The 21,714-nt window shown below is 50.7% G+C and overlaps 1 protein-coding gene across 1 annotated transcript; it reads right to left on the bottom strand.

The window, feature by feature from the left end:
- Positions 1-298: 298 nt before the first annotated feature.
- On the bottom strand, positions 299-20,733 carry FAM89A (family with sequence similarity 89 member A). The gene is made up of 2 exons (XM_023240417.2): positions 20,396-20,733; positions 299-1,440 (listed from the first exon to the last, which is right to left on the bottom strand). Exons 1-2 carry the CDS (start codon positions 20,678-20,680, stop codon positions 1,177-1,179), a joined length of 549 nt encoding a protein of 182 aa, XP_023096185.2. The 5' UTR covers positions 20,681-20,733; the 3' UTR covers positions 299-1,176.
- Positions 20,734-21,714: the final 981 nt, after the last annotated feature.

Raw genomic sequence — 21,714 nt, 5'->3', positions numbered from 1 at the left:
GGTTCCTGGGGATTAGTTTTACCTCCTCTCTCTAACCCAAAAGAGACGCTAATAAGCAATTATCACGTCAAAAGAATGAAGAGGGCAGGGGATCTGAAGTGGTCAGAGACAGAGCGGCGCTGAGACCCAACTGCGCGGTCCAAGAATAAATCAACAGAGGAACGAAGCGTCTTTCAAATTCTCAACGGCAAGAAAACACACTGTAATTCGCTTTCAGTAGTTGACTGGATTCAATGCATTCAAGTTCTGGAAACGGACGATTCGGCGTTCAGACCGAAAGAACACACAACCCCAGTCAGAGAGTCTAGCATTTTATCCTCGTTTTTAACCTACAAAGTGTAAAGTGTTCATGAAGGATTTTAATAAATATATTAAGGCTTAAGGTGATCGTTGTTTTTGAGTGGAAGAGGCAGGATCGCTAATATACTAGCTCACGTTCAGAATCTTTCAGAACAAAAACGGTTGCCACCACCTTTCAGTGAATGACACAAAACACGAGCTTGCCCCAGCTTCCCACGTTCACACATCTCCGTATTAGCTCCCTCCCTCCTCCATAGAATAGACAAAGAACGAAAGGAGTTGTTTCGACAGGTGAAGAGAATGCAGTCGATGGGTAGGACCTGAAATGTTTACTTTTTTGGTAAAAAGCTTCCACTGAGTCACCTGGGCAGCTAGCAGTGCGGCTTACAGAGAAATAAAGCCCAACCCAGGGCCTTAAACGCTCACAAGACAGAAACGAGAAAGGCTGCCGAATGCATAGAGGCAGGGGAGCCGCGAAATGCTAGTTTCCCTGCGTTGCAAACTGGACGCAGTTCCTACAACACAGAGGGTGCAAATCGCCCACCACCCGTAAGGAAGTAACGAACCAGTAAAAGTCGCCTTGCGCAAAACACCCCGAAAGGTGTCCCCCGGGGGAAAGGATGGAGGAAGAACCTTCCTCGGCAGGCGCGCCTGAGTACCACGGAGCCGAGGATGTGGCTGGGCACCTCTGGATCGCCCAGGCACAAACTCCGGCCACCAGAACACCCCGCCACGTGTGTCCTCCAGATTAAACTGACAGCACCGGCCGCTGGCGCCCGACGACCGCCCACGATGGAGGAGAGGAGCTTTCTTCAAGAGGAGAGGCAAATGCTGGTGGTCCGGTAGCAGCAGTGACCTCTCGGCGGAGAGCCCTTTCTAGATGGATTCGAGAATCCAGTCGCTGCTGGAGAGCGGGGAGACGGGCAGCGGCAGGTCCCGTGGAGGGCCCCGCTCCCTCCCATCGTGGAGGGCGTTCTGCTCCTGGAAATAGTCCTCCTCCTCCTCGAAGAAGCCGTTCTCCAGGCCGTAGGTGCAGTCCGGGCTGGAGGCTGCCTGGCACGCTCCCTTATATTCCTGAATGGACTCGTACAGGCTGTAGAGTTGGCAGAGCAAGGACATGTCCAGCTGGCGGAGGCCAACCTTGAGGGGAGCGGGGGGTGGGGGGGAGGGAAAAACAAGAAGTCAGCACTGGAGTTTAATTTTAGTCGAACGCTCAGCCAGCAATCTGCTCGTGCCAGCACATTCTTTCCATACCGTGGACGACGCAGGGCATCACTCGGATGCTTTGGATTTTCCAATTTGGAGAAAACCTTAATTGTGGGATGCCCACACCTCAGACGTTACTCAGTGTGTCAGGGCAGGATCGCACCGTCGGGGCGGCGGGCCCCAGCCTGTGGAATTCACCCTGGCACCCGGGCGTGCCCTGGGAAGGAACAGTGCTACGCCTTCTGGTGGCCCCAACTGGTTTCCCTTTGGACGCCAAGATACAAGTGTGTCCTTTCCTCATGATCAGACTCAGAGGGGACCCGTGTGTGCCCTCCCTGATACCAAAATCATTCTCAACTCTCTGGGACAAGAGTCCCCTTGCCCGTGACAGCGATTCGCCTGTCAGTGTCACACACTGCGCCCTGGAGCACCCACCCTCTGACCGGCTCAGCCTCCGGGCCCCCAAGAGAAGTGTTCCGACTCCCTCTCTTCGGACAAGGTCAGTCTTACCCAAAGATGGTTGTGGGATCACTCCCCAGAGCAGGCGACTGAGTAAGTCTAGTGAGACCTGGGGGCCTCCACGGATTCTCCTGGGAACCACTTTCGCCACTGGTGGCGAATCAAGGAACAGTTGAAAGTCACCTATTTGTTCACCTTCAAGTTCCCTTCTTCCCACGGCCTTGTCCCAAGGGAAAGAGCACAAGTCAGCCCGGGAAATGGAGTGTTTCCATCAGTCCCAAAGACAGAAGGGTTAATCCAGTTGGAAATGCAGCCCAGCCCAGGGCATCCGACGCCACTGCACGAGAATCACCTGCGGTGATTCTTAACAGTGCGGCCTCGGGTCCAGCGGGTGTGGGGCCGCTGGTGACAGAGCTGCTGAGCTGTAGACCTCCCTGCGAGTCGTAAGGGGAGAAACTCTACATAGATGCTAGGAGACCTGCCTCCTGCTTCTTGGCCCTTTTGCAAGCCATGCATCAGCTCTAAGCCTTGGCTGATGACAAAAGGGAATAATCATTTCTCTTATGGGGCTACCGGGAGGGCTTCAATGAGCTACCCATCCATTTTAATAAACAGTCATCAAATGTCTCCTGTGCAGCAAGGGCTAAAGCACCGAAGAGGCATGGGAATGTGCACGCAGAAAACCGAGAGAGACAAGGTCTACAGCCTAATTACCCAGCGACGAGACCCGCCATATAAGACGGTCCGACTTTCACACAAGGGAACCTGGGGTCCAGAAAGCAGCATTCATCTCATGACTAAGACTGGGTGTTAAGCCCCAGAATTTTCTTCACACCCTTCAACCACGCTAAACTGCCGAGGAAACACTGGCTATCTCCCTGCTCTAGCTGAGTAGACCACAGAAATGGGACCAAGGCACCTTGACTTAGCATATTTTGCCAAGACGTTCAGGGAAGACTTCAGGAGAGAGGGTCTGAGAGGGCAGAGTTGGCTGGATGGCATCCACTGTCAGAAGTCCTCCCTGACTAGGTAAGTCGTGGGTAAGCCAAAAGACGCCCAGGCCACCAGGCCACATCCTAGAGTCGGACACCAACACTCTTGTTCCTGATTAGCCTGTGCACATGTCGTCATGAGGAAAAGCGGGCTCCCGACCTTTGTGTTTGGAAAACTACCCAGACGATCCGGACGTCCAGTTCTGGCGCCAAAGCCAGTGTTCTTGACACAAGTATCTGTCTTCCCTGGGCCCCTTGTATTTATTCTCCTGTGAGCACTGACTTTCAGGCCAGCCAGGCAGAAGAGCATGGAGCAGAGCGCGGGTTCTGGAGCCTGCCTGCTTGGGTTCAAATGCTGGCTCTGCCACTCCCTAGCTGTGAGACCAGGGACATCCTGTTCAACTTCCGGAAAGGGTGACAGCTGCTACTGTTGTTACTATGTTCATGATTCTTTCTACTCTGCCAGCCTGCAGAATGCCATCTTGGAAAGGAACGGCAGGAACAGGATGTACCAGGCAGCCCGTGTGGAGCCATATTCCTCCTGCCCCAACTCAATCCCGCAGACGGAGCAGCAACCACCTGACCATCTTTGGTGGAAGATGGTCACCTGCCAGGGCAGTCACAAGCCAGCTGAAAATTAACCAGCAAACCTGCTTCTTGAGGACCAGGGTGCTCACTGCAGACTCTCGAACAGGAAAGGACCTCAAATGTCTTACTTCAAACCCTCCAAAGGAGGACCTTCGAGGCCAGTTCATTCATTTTCCAACAGCCATAATTCTTCAGCATGCCAAGTCAAAATCTCCCAGCCTTTAGGTTCTAGGTCCCCTGATGCTAGGTGTGACCATCATGCAACGCACACAAATCTCATTTCTCTTAACCACCTTTTAAATACTTGAAGGTAATTTTCGGTCTGCCACCTGAAAAAAACAATTTGTTTTCTCCAGCCAGTAGCTTCGGGTCTTTCAACTATTCGCAATGATGTCCTGGTCCGTTAACCAACTAGTCCCTTCCCCAGGGACTCGCTCCTTTTTTCCCAGGGCTCCTCCATAGTGTCCGGGTCTGAATACAGTAACCGAACTGCAAGACTCTGACTTGGCAAGTTCACACATATCTACTGTCCGCGCTAGGATTTAATACAAGGAATGGAAACTCTAATAAAGAAAGCCACACCCTCTTAGAGTCTTAGTAGTATTTGCTTAAAAAGTCATAAACTAGGGGCGCCTGGGTGGCTCAGTCAGTTGGGCATCTGACTTCAGCTCAGGTCACGATCTCATGGTTTGTGGGTTCAAGCCCGTCGGGCTCTGTGCCGACAGCTGGCAGCCTGGAGCCCGCAGCCTGCTTTGGATTCTGTCTCTCTCTTTCTCTCTGCCCCTCCCCCGCTCACACTCCGTCTCTCTCAAAAATAAACCAACATTTTTTTTTTTAATTTTTTTTTTAGCGTTTATTTTTTATTTTTGAGACAGAGAGAGACAGAGCATGAATGGGGGAGGGGCAGAGAGAGAGGGAGACACAGAATCGGAAGCAGGCTCCAGGCTCTGAGCCATCAGCCCAGAGCCCGACGCGGGGCTCAAACTCACGGACCGTGAGATCGTGACCTGAGCTGAAGTCGGACGCTTAACCGACTGAGCCACCCAGGCGCCCCTAAACCAACATTTTTTAAAAAGTTATAAACTAATACAACCCTGGATGTTAACTAGCCTGGAATTATAAAAAAAAAAAAGTCATAGAGAAGATTCATCTGGAATCCTGAAGCGATTTCTACCGAGTCACTCTAATACCAGTAGGGCTGGGCAATCCCCAAACTGTTTCCCACCCTGGAAATGAATGAGGAAAAACCAGAAGGAGCAGTACCGGACCAGGCCTGGCCTTCATCTTCTGGGCAGGGTGGGCGTGGGCCCAGGGGGGCGCAGGGGAACACGGGGCTCTACAGCCCTAACAACCGCTAACCGGGTTTCTGAGGCTCTAACTTCCTCTGACTCCGCACAACTCAAAGACCCGTGGTCCCAGGCTTTTCTCTTCAGGTACCCTGTCCAAGGTCTTCCAGGCCCCGAGTCAGGATCATGTCCTGGACCTTTCTGGGCGGCAGCAGCTGGAATGACGCACCAAGTTGCCCTGTCATCGGGTGGAACGCTGGCCTAGAAATGGAGGTCGGACCCGCCTAGGAATACAGCTCCGTCCTGCACACACCTATTACCCTGTTGAATGGACGCCAAGTGCTTAGACTAAGTTAACAGGGATTTAAGCACACACACGTGCGCGCACATGCCTATACACACCCCAGTTTCTCAGTGCCTTCTGCAGGCACTAGACCAAACTCCTCTGAGTTACCAGCCATCCTCCAAATGAACTCGGCGGGCAGGAGGGAAGTAGCTACATGAGCAAGTCAGTTTCCTGGCTGGGCGCCTCTCCCTCGGCAGTGGCTGATTCAACACTTTAACTTACATTTTCTAGAGGCAAACTGAAAATCCCTAGGCAGCGTTCTATAATCTGGTCTGAATCTGCGCTCTCCTACCTGCACCTCATGCAACGGTTGGCCGGAGGTCCCTTCTTCCCCAGACTGTCCCGGACCTGTCCCCACTGTGTTAAAAAGCCTCTTTGCTTGCCCGGCCCAACGCCAGCTTCTCCTCCACTCTTTGGACCTTGGCTGAGGCACCGGTGCTCCCCAGTTCCCCCCACCTTCTCTGCCTGCCTTGTGCTGCCAGTAAGCACATGGGTCTGCTTTCTTCTAATGTAGGACAATCCCACATGCAGTGACCCAGCTACTGTCTGCATCAGGGAGAGAGACTCAGGACAGCTCCAGAAATCAAATTCTCAACCTTGAAGCCAGGGGGAAGGGATGAATGTCTGAGAATATGGAAGGGGAGAGAGGGACCATGCAAGAGAACTCAACTGCAGAGTGGTTTCAGAACGTGATTAAATCACCCACGAACAAGAACCCATCCTTCCAGAAAAAAGGACTGGGGTGGGGGCAAGCCCTCAGGAAGCCCACTAACCCCCCCAACAACTGTCCCCATACTACAAGCAGGGGAAGCCCGTCACCTTAGTGATCTGTTCCCACATGTCCCTGAAGGCCAGTTGATCTAATTCATGGCTGGATTCAGAAAATACAGCTCTTTTGTGAAAGCAGATTGCAAAACTTCAGATAATTGAAGAAAACTACAGAATATTCTAAGACCGTGTAATCTGTAGCCCTTATTCTAGACCTTCAAGACAATTAAGAACAATCAGCTAGCTTCCATTGCTTTAAACTGCTAATGCCATTCCTTCCTCTCTCTGGGCTTCCTGCTTAACTTCCTGGTCATGTTCTTCTCTTTTCCCCTGCACAGAGCTCCCCACCACCCCCCACCCCTGCTGAAACACACAGGTGGCTCAGCAACCCACATCTCCAACAATGGGGCCCAACAATCCTGAATCACCCTCGAAATGGTCTCAAAGACGCCCAACAGACTGGCCACATGAATACACGTCACATCGGACAGGGTACTGGTTCCCAGCCGGGTTTCGGGGTGCTAAGTTTCTACCTTTGGAAGGTGCCGCGGGTCAGAGTGTTGTTCCCAACTTTCACACAATTCCAGCAGGTACGTGACCATTCGGATACAAGGCTCGGAAGATGAAAGGAACTTTTTAAAAGGAAGCTTTTGATGACTGAAAACAAAGCATCACAAAAAACTTTAGGGTATTTTTTTTTTTAGAAATAAATGGTAGTTAAGAAAAATAGTTTTAAGAAACTATAAGCTGGGGTGACTCACCAGTACATAAACAAAAGCAACTTCTTCCCAAATCCAGCAATAAGTAGGAAACACAACAGAGACAGACAGAATCGGTTTTGTGTTTGCTCCATTGCCGCAGCGGGCTCTGTGCGTGGGGCTGGGGAGAAGCCCAACGTCGGGGGATGGTTAGTTCAGTAAATCATACTGGGACCGGCTCTCTGAAATGACCCCCCCAGCACTGCCACACAAGACCATTATCTCCCCACCGCATTCCTCAACCTAAGATGGGCAGGGTTTCACAGATGGGCAGGGTTGCACAGATTCCAAGTGAAACTAAAGAATCATGAGCTATAATATAGGCGGGGAGGGGGGTGGTGTGAAATACAGGGACAGATGCAAAAAAAGGTTTGTTGGATGAAAATTCACATCGAAACATAAAGTGGTAGGGACTTGGTTTTAAAAAGTAGGGTAAAGTCATACAATAAAAACTAGGCAGTCATTTCAAAGGGTGAGCAGCTGGATACAACAGTGACCCACAACAGTGACCCACGTGTGCTGCTGAGCACAAAAGCTCAGGTTACCAAACAGTACACGGTAGGAATTCACTTTATATGCATAAGCACACATGTGCAAGCTTCTGACCGGAAGAGAAAAGGTCTGTTAGCAGAACTTAACCTCTAGAAAGTGGGACTGGGAATTTATAGCCTTCTGCACTGCTTAATTTTTTTCTCAACGAGCACGATGCTCTCAATTTTAAAACCTAAGAATTAACGGGCGCCTGGGCGGCTCAGGTAAGCGTCCGGCTTTGGCTCATGGTTCGTGGGTTTGAGCCCAGCGTCAGGTAGGTGCTGACAACTCAGAGCCCAGAGCCTGCTACGATTCTCTGTCTCCCTTTCTCCCTGTCCCTCCCCTGCTTGCAGGTGCTCTCACGCTCTCTCAAAAATTATAAACGTTAAAAAAAGACTAGTAACAATAAAAAAGCATATCATGTAGGCAACACCATACAGGGCTGCATGCCTGTGAAACCTGCGCGGCGGTCTGACTGGTAACGGCAACAAAAGCCTTAAAATAGCACACAACTTTTAACCAGCTAACTGTTCCCTTCCAGGGATTGACCGGAGAGAAGAAAATCTCGGCGGTGCACAAATACATAATCTCCTCCTTGTTCTGTGTGGTAGGTGCCGATTCTGTTATGATGAGGAAATTGGGGCCCGGAAAGATGAAGGCTCTTGACTGAGGGCATACGGTAGGAGGGGAGGGAGCGGCACCCGTGTTTAGGACTCCAAGGTCGGCGCTTTGACCACCAGCCTGTACTGCCCGCACAGCTGACCCGGGCAAAGAGGTGTCGCCGTGTCAGCTGGGATAGGGAGCAAGCTGCTAACATCACAGGTGACTTGTATTTGGCTTTTCTGAACTTTCTGGATTTTCTACTATGAATATGTATTAACTTACAACGAGACCATTTTCAAAGTTACCTTTCAAAAACAGAATGAATGACTAAGCACACACGGATGGCTTGTGAACGAATTTATTTTACAGAAGACCTGGGAAATGCCCCCAAGTCTGATCCAGGTGTCCAGTGGGTATCTGCGTGGCTGGAATGCAATAAAGCAGTGACCTGATGAATCATAACCTGGTTTTTGAAAAAAGGACGTGGATGGGGCGCCTGGGTGGCACAGTCGGTTGAGCGTCCGACTTCAGCCAGGTCACAATCTCGCGGTCCGTGAGTTCGAGCCCCACGTCGGGCTCTGGGCTGATGGCTCAGAGCCTGGAGCCTGTTTCCGATTCTGTGTCTCCCTCTCTCTCTGCCCCTCCCCCGTTCATGCTCTGTCTCTCTCTGTCCCAAAAATAAAATAAACGTTGAAAAAAAAAATTAAGAAAAAAGGACGCGGTGACCCAAGGACGCTGACCTGCATACTCTTTTGCAAAGGAAAACCGAAGAGAAAGACTTCTTTGGTGTTGATCCAGTAGGGGAAGGGGCTATTAACTTGGCATCTCAGGCTGGACTGAGATCCCCCTGAAGGACTTTTGTTTTATTTTTTATATTTGAGAGACAGAGAGCAAGCAGGGGAGGGGCACAGAGACAGAATAGGAAGCAGGCTCCAGGCTCCGAGCTGTCGGCACACAAGCCCGACGCAGGGCTCGAACCCGCGAACCGTGAGATAATGACCTGAGCCAAAGTCAGACGCTGAACTGACTGAGCCACCCAGGCGCCCGGCTCCTGAAGGACTTCTAAAGTCCCCGGTGGCCCGTAATTCTGTGCTCATAAGCAAGCTTCCAGTCCATCATGTGGCCCCTACGTGGCACTGTCCTCTCCTGGGTGGTAAAGCATTTGGGTTACTTGGTCTCCTCCGTCTCCTGTGCGGGCCCTAGGCTCACCGGGCTGAGAACTACACTCTGAAGAGTCAGGGTGATTCAGAGACAGAAAACAGACCAGGCTGCGTGGCTGCACCCCCAGATTAAGCCACACCCACAGTTCCTGCAGCTCTCCACTCGCCCATACGCCCTCTCTACCACGTAAGGTGGTTTCAGTGTGTTTACTGCTCACAGCTAAAGGCGTCCACACTGACGGAGCCCATTCTGCAACCTCTTCCAGGCCACACTGGCTTCCCTCGAACCTAAACTAATATTGGTACCAATGAAGTGATGGCTTTGCACATTCTTTTACTTTTTCCCCATTATAAAAATAAAACGTTCTAGTCATATTAAAACGTCAATGGTTCATAATTATGTGAACCATAATTCCCTCATCCCATGTTCTAAAGCAGCTGTCTCCAAATGTTTTGGTCTTGGGACCTCTAACTATTGAGGGCCCCTAAGAGCTGTTATTTATGTGTATTATACCTGTCAACATTTACCTTATTAGGAATTGAGACTGAGTTTTCATATTGATCCATTTAAACATAAATAATATACCCATTACATGTTAACATAACTTTTTTTTAATGCTTATTTATTTTTGACAGAGAGAGAGAGAGACAGAGAGACAGAGCATGAGTGGGGGAGGGACGAGTGGGAGACACAGAATCCGAAGCAGGCTCCAGGCTTCGAGCTGTCAGCACAGAGCCAGATGCGGGGCTCGAACCCATGGACCGCGAGGGCATGACCTGAGCCAAAGTCAGACGCTCAACCAACTGAGCCCCCCAGGCGCCCCAACATAACGTTTTTATGAATGCCACCACTTTGTACATCTTTTTAATACCTGGCTTATCTCCTTCTGCATTTGATCCTTTGTGACACGTTGCTTTGGTTGAAGTAAATGAAGAAAATCTGGCCTCACACAGACATGTTTTAGAAAACAGTGGGTTTTCTTCTTGGACACTACCCTTCAGTTGGCTGCAGTGTGGAATTTGAAACTATGCCAATGGACTTTTTATACTGTTACATTAAAACCATCAGTCTTGCACTTTGAATGGATCTTTTAACCAGGTGTGATTTTGTAACAGCAAAGCATTAGTGCTATGAAAACTGTGAAAAATTGACTCACTGAATTATGCAGACCTTCCAAATGTTGATACATTTCCCTAGGTAATTTTTTCTTTTTTTTTTTTTTTAAGTAGGCTCCACACCCAGCCCGGGCCTTAAACTCATGACCCTGAGACCAAGACCTCTGCTGGGATGGAGTCAATACTTAACCGACTAAGCCACCCAAGTGCCCCCTCCTTAGGTAATATTTTAAAACAACTCACTTATCAATATGACAACCACATAATTATGGACACTGAAAAGGATCTAGGGACCCCTGAACGTCCCCCAGCCCACACTTTAAGAGCAGTTTTAGGGGGCGCCTGGGTGGCTCATTCAGTTAAGCATCTGACTTCAGCTCAGGTCATGATCTCATAGTTCATGGGTTCAAGCCCCGCATCGGGCTCTGTGCTGATGGCTCAGAGCCTGGGGCCTGCTTCAGATTCTGTGTCTCCCTCTCTCTCCCTGCTCCTCCTCTGCTCATGCTCTGTCTCTATGTCTCTCAAAAATAAATAAAATGTTAAAAAATAAAAAAAAAAAGAACTGTTTTAAAGATACCCACTTTTAGCAGGTTAGTATGTATCCCTCGAGACACCATGTTTATGCAAGCTGTTTAGCTAGATATCACGTATACACACATCTGTGCAACTTACTTTTTCGTACTGTGAACATCTAGGTTCATATAGTTATCACACGCTTTTCAGTGAGTTTCGATCACTATTCTATATCACTGCAAGACACATCTGAGTACAAGTATCATTACCCACTGTGTGACTATTACTGTAAGAAAAATTTATAAAAATGAAATTGCAGAAGGGGTTGAGAAAGGAAAAGGATGCTTTCCTTCCAATCCCTCCCCAGTCCTGGGCCTGCAAACAGGAGACCATTCCTCAAGGGTTTGTATCCAAAGCCTAAAAAAAGGCCACTGCCCAAGATAATGAGTGAAACATGGACACAACTGATGTTGAAATCAGGTGGGACTGGAAGAAAAAACATGATCCAAGGGCCCCTGACAACACGCTGGAACTCAACATGCATCTGAAGGTTGGTTTGTGTTGTCATTTTCTTGAATGATATCCAATTAACTGGAACTCCCCCTCTGCAAGAGTAGATGCAGTTCGGGGAGCAAATCTGAAGCTAAAATCAAAACCAAGTCTTGGGCAATATATAGAAAGCCTCATGTCAGTAGCCAGAGTTTTTCAGACAACTGACATAAAAAGCAAAAGAGATTCGGTTTTTATGGTGTTTATATCCCCAAATCCTCACCATTACTATGATCATTTTTTTTCAATCTCTGCTAGTTTTTTTTTTTTTTTTTTTTTTGAGACAGAGAGAGAGCACAAGCAGGTTAGAGGGGTAGAAGGAGACAGAGAATCTTAAGCAGGCTCCACTCTCAGCGCATAACCTAACATGGTAACATGGGGCTCGATCCCATGACCTTGGGATCATGACCTGAAACGAAATCAAGAGTTGGACGCTCAACCAACTAACTGAGCCACCCAGGTGTCCCTCTGCTGGTCTTTTAGATAAAACATGACACCTTATTGTTTTACTTTGCCTATCTGTGGTTATGAGAGTTGTTAAACACCTTGCCATTTCTCTTTAACTGCAATGACCTTGGCTATTTTATCTCTAATTCTAAGTGCAGTCAACAACCTAAGAACATACCAAACATCCTCTTTCAAATGTATTTCGGTAATCCTCAGTCCAGCCTCTCTAGGCTGCGACAGGCCTGGGGTCCCCCAGAGGCTGCCTCTCCCCTGGAGAGCACTGGTCAGAGGACAGAGGCTCTCCCTCCCCACCCCTCCTTCTCAGGTCAAGGGCAGTGCTTCCTGCCAGAATCCTTGCAGACGAGACTGTATAAAATCAGGCCAGTGCATGGCTCTTAGAGCCAATCAGGGAAGTTAGCTGAAAGCACTCAAAAACAGAAAAGGCCACAATGCCTGAACAAATTTCAGTAGAACCATAAGGAGGCCTAAGGGTTTTTCTGTCTCCAAAGCTCCTGGAGGAGGACGTACATCTCTGGGTTAAGGGTCTATGAGGGAACGAGCAACAGGAAAGAAAAGAACAACCTCTATGAGCCCTGCCTACTAATCACCTGGAAACATCTGGAGCCCGTGGGCAATGAATGAGATGAATAGAAGGTCAGGGCTCTGGAGAAAGACACTGGGTAATTGGGGGACAAATATCTGACCCAGCCAGTCTCACGGCTGGTTTCCTGTTCGTGCAGTCTGTGGTCCGCCTGTAGGGTTTCATACACGGGATCGTGAAAAATGTAGCCTTTCAAGCCGAGGTCTGAAGTCTCCGTGGAGTTCAGGTGGGCATTCCAGGAGCAAGGCCTCAAAGCCTCCAAATGCTGCTTGGTGGGCGGGAAGTGCATGCACAAGGGCCAATGTCCTCTCTTTGAGCCCTCCCTGAACTCCCTCCCTGAACCTCCTTGGCCGTGCAGCCTCCAAGATCTACAGACACGCTGGCCCACAGTGACACAGAAATGCTCCAGCACTTAGTGGCTCGAGGCCCTCTGCATGTGACCAGGTGCCCAAAGTGCCAACAACTGGGGCACTTTCGCATTCCCAGAATGCCTTTAACCGGAAGTGGGGGGAAAGCAGAAGGGCTGTGCTTCCGGCAAGATATCCATTTCTGATCTCTACAGGTTGGGGGGGGGGGGCGGGGCGGGTAATACATAAAAGTTAAAGTGGTATGAAAAAAATATCTTTCAATCTCTATACTGTCACATCTTGGGACCAGAAGTGTAACCTCACTTAGAGATAACCTCAAAAGCGAATGAAACCAGACCAGCGAGCCCACAGCCCGCCCCTGCTGCACCTGCCCCCACCCCACAAACTATGATACATATACACCTTTCTAGTTGTGCTTTTATTGGGTGGCTCCTGGGGTGGGGACAAGTACTATACAGAGTAATTACAGCCTAAACAGCCTAATTTAAAAAAAATTTTTTTTAATGTTTATTCATTTTTTTTGAGAGAGAGAGCGCGCGTGCGTGGCGGGGTTGGGGCAGGGAGAGGCAGAGAGCGAGAGGCAGACACAGAATCGGAAGCAGGCTCCAGGCTCTGCGAGCTGTCAGCACAGAGCCCGACGCAGGGCTCGAACTCACAACTGCGAGATCATGACCTGAGCTGAAGTCCAACGTTTAGCCGACTGAGCCGCCCAGGCGCCCCTAGACAGCTTAATTTTTGATGAACACGGTCCAAGAACAACAACCTCGTGCGGCTCTTCCTTTTCTTTGTAGAATTTACAGACACCACGTGGTGTCCTCAGGGACACCAAGCACATGGCAATAGGCAGGTCCTGCACTTGTGCCTACACTATTTTATGACAGAGTAAACTTCTGCAGGCACCATCAAGACCCATATAGGCAGGAGGGGGAAAGAACTATATTGTTATAGCCAAAAGGAGCCTATATGGCATTTAATTCTCATTTTCCCCATAAGGGATCTCTAGCTGAAAATAGCAAAATGCTTGCTTCAAGTATACCACATAATCTAATAACAGAATTGGAGCTCTTGATGCCTGGTTCAGGAGCTTCCCAAATCTTTGTTTTAATATATTTTTTTAAGTTTATTTATTTTGAGAGAGTGAGAGAGCACGGGAGCAGGGGAGGGGCAGAGAGAGAGAGAGGGGGAGAGAAAGAGAGAGAATCCCAAGCAGCCTCCACGCTGTCAGCACGGAGCCTGACTCAGGGCTCGATCCCACCAACCGTAAGATCATGACCTGAGCCGAAATCACGGGTAGGATGTAACTGACTGCACCACCCAGGTGCCCCAGAAGCTACCCAATTCTTAAACAGCTTGTTCAAAATGCAGATTCTGTCTTCTCCTAGTCTGATACTGCTGGTATAGGAAGAGGCCCGGGAATTAGCATTTTAGCAAGCAGCCCGGAGGATTCTGGGGCTGGTGGTCCATTTTTCGGGGAACACAATACACAGAGACGGTATTAAAGGCCACCAGACATGCCACTCTCCTGTGATCAACATCAATCAAGAATGCTAATGCATAACCGGAGGCTAATGCTGTTATTCCAGATGGCATTTCACAGGCCAGACTTGGGACTGGACCTTTACCATAAACCCTTTTAAAGACTAAAATCCCCTAACACACCAGCTTCACGTGCAGGATAAGAGCTGAAATCCATGGGAATGCGGGCTATTCAAGCTAACGCACGTCTCCTGGAATACAGTTCACTGAACAAACTCATTGGACATGGACTTGTTCTCTCAACTAAAACGCAGGGAAGAGAAGCATTGCTGGTCTCAGAAATCTAGCTTTATTGAATCAGATTAAATTCTTCGCCTAAACCACCGCAGCCCAGGTACTCAAAGGTTCTGTGTGGATGACTTCCCACTCACGCCCGGGCTGGTAACCAAAATAGCTATTTGACAGTTTTGGGGGGGGGGGGGGAAGGAACATGAAAAAAAAAAGAGGTTCCAAGTCAAAGCTGCTAGAACCTGCCCCTGATGGTGTAAGAGGCGGACCCCAAGAATCCCTAGGACGGCAGCCCCTCAAAGATGTCCTGCCCCCCATATCTGAGAATCTGCTGTCCACGCTTTCGTGTGACTCTCTGGGGTGTTCAAACTTGATGAGCTAATGTCACGGAGCCGCTGGATGGGTGGTCTGTGTACAAACATCAAGGAAAGTGTGTGTCGGGGGGGTCCCGGCTGACACTGAGAGTCAAGGGTGTCCTGCAGCCACGTGCAAGGATTTGAAAAGCCAACCCAGATCCAGTGAGCAAATATGGCTTTATCCGCTTAGCAGGTAAGAGTCTGTTAAACTGGGGGGGGGCCCTTCAGGGCAAAGTATTTTTATGTAGAAAGAGGTCTGGGATACATAGTTTGTCCAGCAGCCCCCTGCTCTATTTCTGCTAACTGGCCTTTCTTTGGGGGGGAACTCCAGCACCCCCACCCCACCCCTACCCCATCCACATGGTCACACTATCTTAGTAAAATGCGATCCTGTCCTCAGTCACTACTGGCTGGCCCACGCTGGCCAGACCACCCAAGCTGGGCCCGCTGGTGTCCTTCCACACAGTATTTACCAACTGGAACTAAGAAGCATGGCCGAAACTGAGTGTGGACCCTGTTAACAGCCACGGTCCAAAACGTGGGAAAAAAATAAAATGATGCGGGGGGGGGGGGGGAGGAGAATACGGTGGGCTTCCCGGATGCCCCATCGGCCCTGGTTCCAGTCTGTCTCTGTATATATCCAGCCCTTTGAGAGTTTTCTTCAGCAAGAGCTGGTTCAGACCGAGTTACTATCACTCACACGGAGAGCCCAGGCATGAAAACTGAGAGGTGATCCACGCTACAGCACTCCTATTGCATAAAGATGACCACATCTCCCAGATGGTATAACGCTCCTGAAATGGCTAGAGAGTTTCCTTGGATCTCCATAGCATTTTACACCTAACACGCACCCAACGAACATCTGTTGAATGTGATTTTAAAAGATCCTCTAATGTTTAAAAAAAAACAAAAAACAAAAAAACTAACTCAGCTTCTTGTCTTAAAGGACTTTTTCCAGTCTATAGAGCAGGTAAGCTATAGGGCGCAGTATTATGTGTGACCCTCCCCACATCCCAAATGGCCCCGCTCCCCCCACCCGCCCCGGGGCAGGGCAGGGACCACAGCAGCAGGACAAAACTTCATCGAGGAGGGTTCCTAGAACAGGAAGTGCTAACTCAGGTGGTACAGCGGGCACCATGCGGAGCAGGGAACCACCAAGTCCACACAGCTCCCCTGCCCTCAGAGCCCAGACTGCCCCGGACCCATCCCCCCCACCCTCACTGTCTTATCACCAGGTCCAAGTCTCTTTTCCAGCCTCCAGCTCCTCATTTTTAAATGTGTAACATACTCCTCCACTGATGTAATGACAAACCACCTTTCCCCCTAAAGGAGCCACCCCTCCTGACTCCCCCGTTGCTGCAATGAACCCCACCTTCCCAATGATGGATTAGCAAGGTTATTGCTCTCCTGCACAATGGCAGACTCTGCAGTTACTGAAGACATTGTAACATGTGTTGACTAGGAAAACCTTTGCAAGTCGTGCCCCCGGAAATGCAACTAAGAACGTATAATGGGATCCGTGTGTATTTGTGTCGGTGGGAGTGCCTGTGCCTGCGAGCAGTACAATGCAAGGGTTAAAACAAAGCTTTGGGACACATCTGGTTGAATCTGTGATCTTAGGGGAATTAAATTCTGAGTGATCTTTTAAAATATATCGAAATAGGATGGACCTTAGGATTATGCGAAGTGAAGTAAGTCAGACACAGAACGACAAATACCATATGATTGCACTTACATGTGGAATCTAAAAGGTAAAACATGCACAAACTAACCAAAAGCAGAAACAGACCCAAGAATACAGAGAACAGACCAATGGTTGCCAGAGGAGACAGAGTTGGGGGGATGGGCAAAATGGGTGAAGGTCCAGGAGGTACAGGTTTCCAGTTCTGGAATGAGTTGAGTCACAGGGATGAAAGGCACAGCATAGAGAATATAGTCAGTGGCATCGTAATAGCGTTGTGTTGTGACAGATAGCAGCCACGCTTGTAGTGAGCATGCCAGAACACAGAGACTTGAGTCACTGTGTGGTACACCTGAAACTAATGTTAACATTGTGTGTCAAGCATACAGGAAGGGAGGGAGGGAGGAAGGAAAGAGGAAGGAAGGAAGGAAGGAAGGAAGGAAGGAAGGAAGGAAGGAAGGAAGGAAGGAAGGAAGGAAGGAAAAAGGAAAGAGGAAGGAAGGAAGGAAGGAAGGAAGGAAGGAAGGAAGGAAGGAAGAAGGAAGGAAGGAAGAAGGAAGGAAGGAAGGAAGGAAGGAAGGAAGGAAGGAAGGAAGGAGGAAGGAAGGAAGGAAGGAAGGAAGAAGGAAGGAAGGAAGAAGGAAGGAAGGAAGAAGGAAGGAAGGAGGAAGGAAGTTAGGAAGGAAGGAAGGAAGGAAGGAAGGAAGGAAGGAAGGAAGGAAGGAAGGAAAGAAGGAAGGAAGGAGGGAGGGAGGAAGGGAAGGAAGGAAGGGGAAGGAAGGAAGGAAGGAAGGAAGGAAGAAGGAAGGAAGAAGGAAGGAAGTTAGGAAGGAAGGAAGGAAAGAAGGAAGGAAAGAAGGAAGGAAGGAGGGAGGGAGGAGGAAGGAAAGGAAGGAGGGAGGGAGGGAGGAAGGAAGAAGGAAAGAAGGAAGGAAGGAGGGAGGGAGGAAGGAAGGAGGGAGGGAGGAAGGAAGGAAAGAGGGAGGAAGGAAAGAGGGAGGCAGGCAGGAAGGAAGGAAGGAAGGAAGGAAAGAAGGAAGGAAGGAAGGAAGGAAGGAAGGAAGGAAGGAAGGAAGGAAGGAAGAAGGTAGCAAGGAAGGAAGGAGGGATGGAGGAAGGAAGGGAGGAGGGAGGGAGGGAGGAAGGAAGCAGGAAGGAAAAACAAAGAGAAGAAAAGAAAGGGAGAGAGAAAAAAGAGGGAGGAAAGAAGGAAGGAAGAAAGAATTTGAGTATCCATCTCATGGAGAAGTTCGGATGTACAGAAAGCATTTACATTGTGCCTACACAGGAAATACCCCAAACTATGAACAGTGATTATCTCCGGGTGCTAGGTCTATGAGGAACTTTTCATTGTTTTGCTTAGCTGCACTTTCCATAAAAAAGCTTAACGTCTCCTCCCAGACTCTAATAGTTAACTGGCAACTCCTGCATTTTCTGCTTCAGAGAAGTGTCTCCCATTTGCTTCTTGTTTCCCGGTCACTGGCCTCCACCCCGCTGGAGGCTCTCACCTTCTCCAAGCACACCTCTAGCACCCCCCACTTCCTGCTTCCTCTGCACCCTGCTATCAAATTCCTCAAAGTCCGATTCTGTGCCAGTCTTCCACTTCAACCCTTCCCACGCTACTTGAGGCTCTCTGGAACCCACCTTCCCATTGCCCGCTCCCTCTTTAAGATACAATCTGGGCTATTCCCTTGTTGATTATCAGAGAGGCCTTGCGACACCACCACCGCTGGCTTGCACAGGACTTTCAAAAAAAAAAAAAAGAAAGGATTAATCACATGAATCTGTGACTGCACAGGACTTTTTCAAAAAGGGATTAATCACATTCTGCCAGGACTTCTAGTACATCCCTCGACACAGATTTGACCTCGGGGCCTTCCAATGAAATAGATCAACACAAATTATTCCAGATAATTCAGGAATGAACTCCGTTTAAGTTACTACTTGGACCCCACTGCCCCAGGCTAGTAAATCTCTTAAAGCCCAAACACCCAGAGGGGCGCCTGGGTGGCTCAGCTGGTTAAGCTTCGGCGTTCAGCTCAGGTCATGATCTCACACTCCGTGAGTTCGAGCCCCGTGTCGGGCTCTGTGCTGACAGCTGGGAGCCTGAAGCCTGCTTCGGATTCTGTGTCTCCCTTTCACTCTGCCCTTTCCCCGCTCACACTGCCTCTCTCTCTCTCTCTCAAAAATAAATAAACATTCAAAAAAAAAAAAAAAAGCCCAAACACCTAGAGTACTTTTAAAGACCTTGGGGCATTCTGTGAAAGAACTTGTCAAGGCCTGTAGCCATATCTTATCTTTATCTCAGCTAAATATCAGACTGACCAAAGATAGCAGTTTATTTTTCCTTGCATTTCAAATACTTAGAGCTCTGGTCCAAGGCATAATTATAAGGTTGTGGCTGTTCTCCGGCTGCACCAGGAGGGACCTGGAAAAATACTTCTGGGAATAGCACATCGACTCCCAAGCCACTAGAGTGTGTTTATGAACCAGAGCTTCAGAAAAGGAGTGGCCCTGAGGTTTTCCTGTCTGTTCCAGTGTCGAACTTAACCCGGGATGAGTACTCCCATTTCACCCCCATATTTGTGCCACATCTAAATCCCGACTGTAAACATCCTAGGTGTAGATTTACCTACTTAAAATGCAGCTCACTAGCTGTGCAATGCTGGTTTCAATGAATGTTTATTAATAAATCAAAAATGGTTGTCTTGGAATTTCAGTCATTCTGTAAGAAGCTTAGAAAATCTATTCAGAGAGAACTGGAAATCACAATTTCAGTGCCAGCCACAGAGTGGGAAGACAATATCTAATTGATTAAAAAACAAGGCTGCTTTTCCAGATTTAATTAAGTCTCACTTTTCAGAATGGATATGCTCCTGAAAAAAAAAAAAAAAAGAAGAAAGAAAAAAAGAAAGGCATAAGTTGTTTCTAAACAGTATCTTCACGTACTAGATGCATCTACAAAGGATTTCTGTGATAAATTTTTTGGCAAATTTGAGTCTTAGGAAAAAAGCAGCTTTCATGTATTAGATTTCCTTAATAAAGTTTCTACCTGTACTTAAAAGAGGATAAGAACCTGCACTAAGTGAAAGGAAGGGGCCGATTCCAAGATGAAAGCCCGGTGGCCAGGGGTAGGTGATCAGGGCCCAGCGGGAAGTTAGGAGGGAAGTTTGTTCTCCTCTGGCCTAGCCTAAGCCTGTTGAAGAAAGCTGGAGAAAGGCTCGAGGTCACCTAAATCCCAGCCCTTGCCCTGTTTTGGCGTCACCTGAAATCCTGTGTCCCGGTCCACATCACCAAATGTACTTCCAAAGGACTGAAAAAAGCTAAGCCCTATTGTCTGGCGCCCAGACACGACCCGAAGAACCCACACGGGCTTCACCCAGACGGGGAAGCGGGTTGGGGGATTCGGTTCCACCACGCTGAGAGGGGATGGGCCCAGCGCTCGCCTTCACAGCCATCTGAGGCTGGAGCCATCCCGAAGTAATCGGATTCTGCACGCGCCGCCTGGGGCGCGGGGGAGGGGGGCGAGGGCTGTTCCAATCTGCTGTCTACACTCGCGCGGAAAAAACTGTCCTCTCCCAGGCAGCAAAACACAGTCGCACACAGCCCTTCACCCCGCAGCCGAAGTGAAAGCCCTTCACTGACCCCGGAGGTCTGTTTCACTCCGGAGAGGAGTGACCCCGGCGCGCCGCGTCCCCCCAGAGGCCACGAGCGAACCCCACAACGCGCCTCCCGTTTCCGAGCCAGCTGGGGCCGGACCTGGGGCGCCCGGGCTCCGAAAACTGCCTTTTGAGTGGGGACCCTCCCCGGGTGAGGGTTGCACCGTGGGCAGAGAGGACAGGGTCCCTCACTCGGCGCCGGCTCCAGAAGCAAAAGAGCCAGAAAGGGGCGGGTGGGCGCGCGGACTTCCGGAGCAGAGCGCGGGTCCCGGCGAACTTTCCCGGGACGGCGAGCCCGGACGGGGACCCCCCCACCCTCGCCCCGACCCGCGGAGCCCCCTTACCATCTCCTTGCGGAGCAGGGCCAACGCGGCGTCCAGGTTGGGAGGCTTGGTGGGCAGCCCCGCGGCCCGGGCCCCGCCGCCGCCCGCGCCCCCGCGGCTCAGCTCGTCCTGGATGCGCGACTTCTGCGCGTACAGACGCTCCAGGTGTCGCCAGCCCCCCGACGCGCCGCCGCCCGACGCCGAGTGCAGCAGCCCGCTCAGGCTCTTGGGCAGCGGGGGCAGCCCGTCCACCCGCAGCCCCCGGACCGCGTCCGCCGCCCCCGGAGCGGCTCCGGCCCCGCTCATCGCGCTGCACCCGGCCACGCGCCTGTCCCGCCGCCGCCGCCGCCCGGGCCCCAAGCCTCCTCGGGTCCGCCCCCTTCCCGGTGGCGCCCCACCCACTTCCCCTCCCCGCCTCCCGGCCTCCGCCTCCGCCCCCGCCCCCGCCCCGCCTCCCCGCCTCACGCCCGGATCCCCCCTGGCGGCCCCCGCCCCGGCCCGGCTCACCACACCCAGCCCCGCCCATTTGCCCCCAGGCCCCCTACGCCTGTGTCCGCCTCTGCGTCCCTGCTCACTTCCAACTTTGCCCCGCTTACTTCTCGCCCCGCCCCCACTCCCGAGCACCGCCCCGCGCCCCGCCTCACCTCAGGACCCTCCCTGGACTCCCCCCTCACCTGCCCACAGTCCTGGGGGACGGCTCCATTGGCGAGGTGGCCTTCCCACCGGCCGCCAGAGCTGCTTGTAATTACCGAGGGAGCCCCCACGTCAGATGCAACCCGACGGACGGCTCGTGAGGGGGTGGGGGACAAAGGCTCCCGCTCGGAGAGAAGGTCAGGCAGGGCTGGAGGACCCCCCGCCCGCGGTCTTCGTCCCCAGAGGCCAGGGCCCTACAGACAGAGTCCTGGCCAAATGAGGTAGGGGAGGCGGGGCTCTGGCCACAGGACCCCTGCCCCTCCCCCAGGCCTGAATCGGGACCTCCTTTTAAGTCCAGCTCGCTGCCTGGAGGGTTGGGACACCCAGACCTGAGCGAGTCGCTTATTCCCTCCAGGGCACGCTGGCCTCAGTCAGTGACAATGTCCAGCCCTACAGACAGCAGCCAAGAAGAGCTCTAGGTCCACTTTTGGAACTTCAAACCGCAAACAAACACGCCTTTCAGCCTGGCCGTGAACACAAGAGTAATTCTCGATGGAAATGTTGACAAAAGTAGGGAAAACTTAAATCTCAGAAACTATCCGTCAGCTCTGAGGCGAAAAGAAACACGACTCACACCTCTGGGAGAGAAGAGAGAAACAAGCTGTATCCTTTCTAGGCAGAATAAAAATGACAGTTATAACCAGATT

This window comes from Felis catus, chromosome D2 (assembly GCF_018350175.1).
Source record: "Felis catus isolate Fca126 chromosome D2, F.catus_Fca126_mat1.0, whole genome shotgun sequence".
In the NCBI taxonomy this organism is placed as follows: domain Eukaryota; kingdom Metazoa; phylum Chordata; class Mammalia; order Carnivora; family Felidae; genus Felis; species Felis catus.
This window is presented reverse-complemented; position numbering and strand designations above follow the sequence as displayed.

Bases quoted from the DNA above. Each gene is read 5' to 3' on its own strand.
- FAM89A (XM_023240417.2), bottom strand. From the start codon at position 20,680: ATGAGCGGGGCCGGAGCCGCTCCGGGGGCGGCGGACGCGGTCCGGGGG. The intron at 1,441-20,395 runs GTAAGGGGGCTC...GCTCCCCTCAAG, and splicing joins CCCTGCTCCGCAAGGAGATG to GTTGGCCTCCGCCAGCTGGA.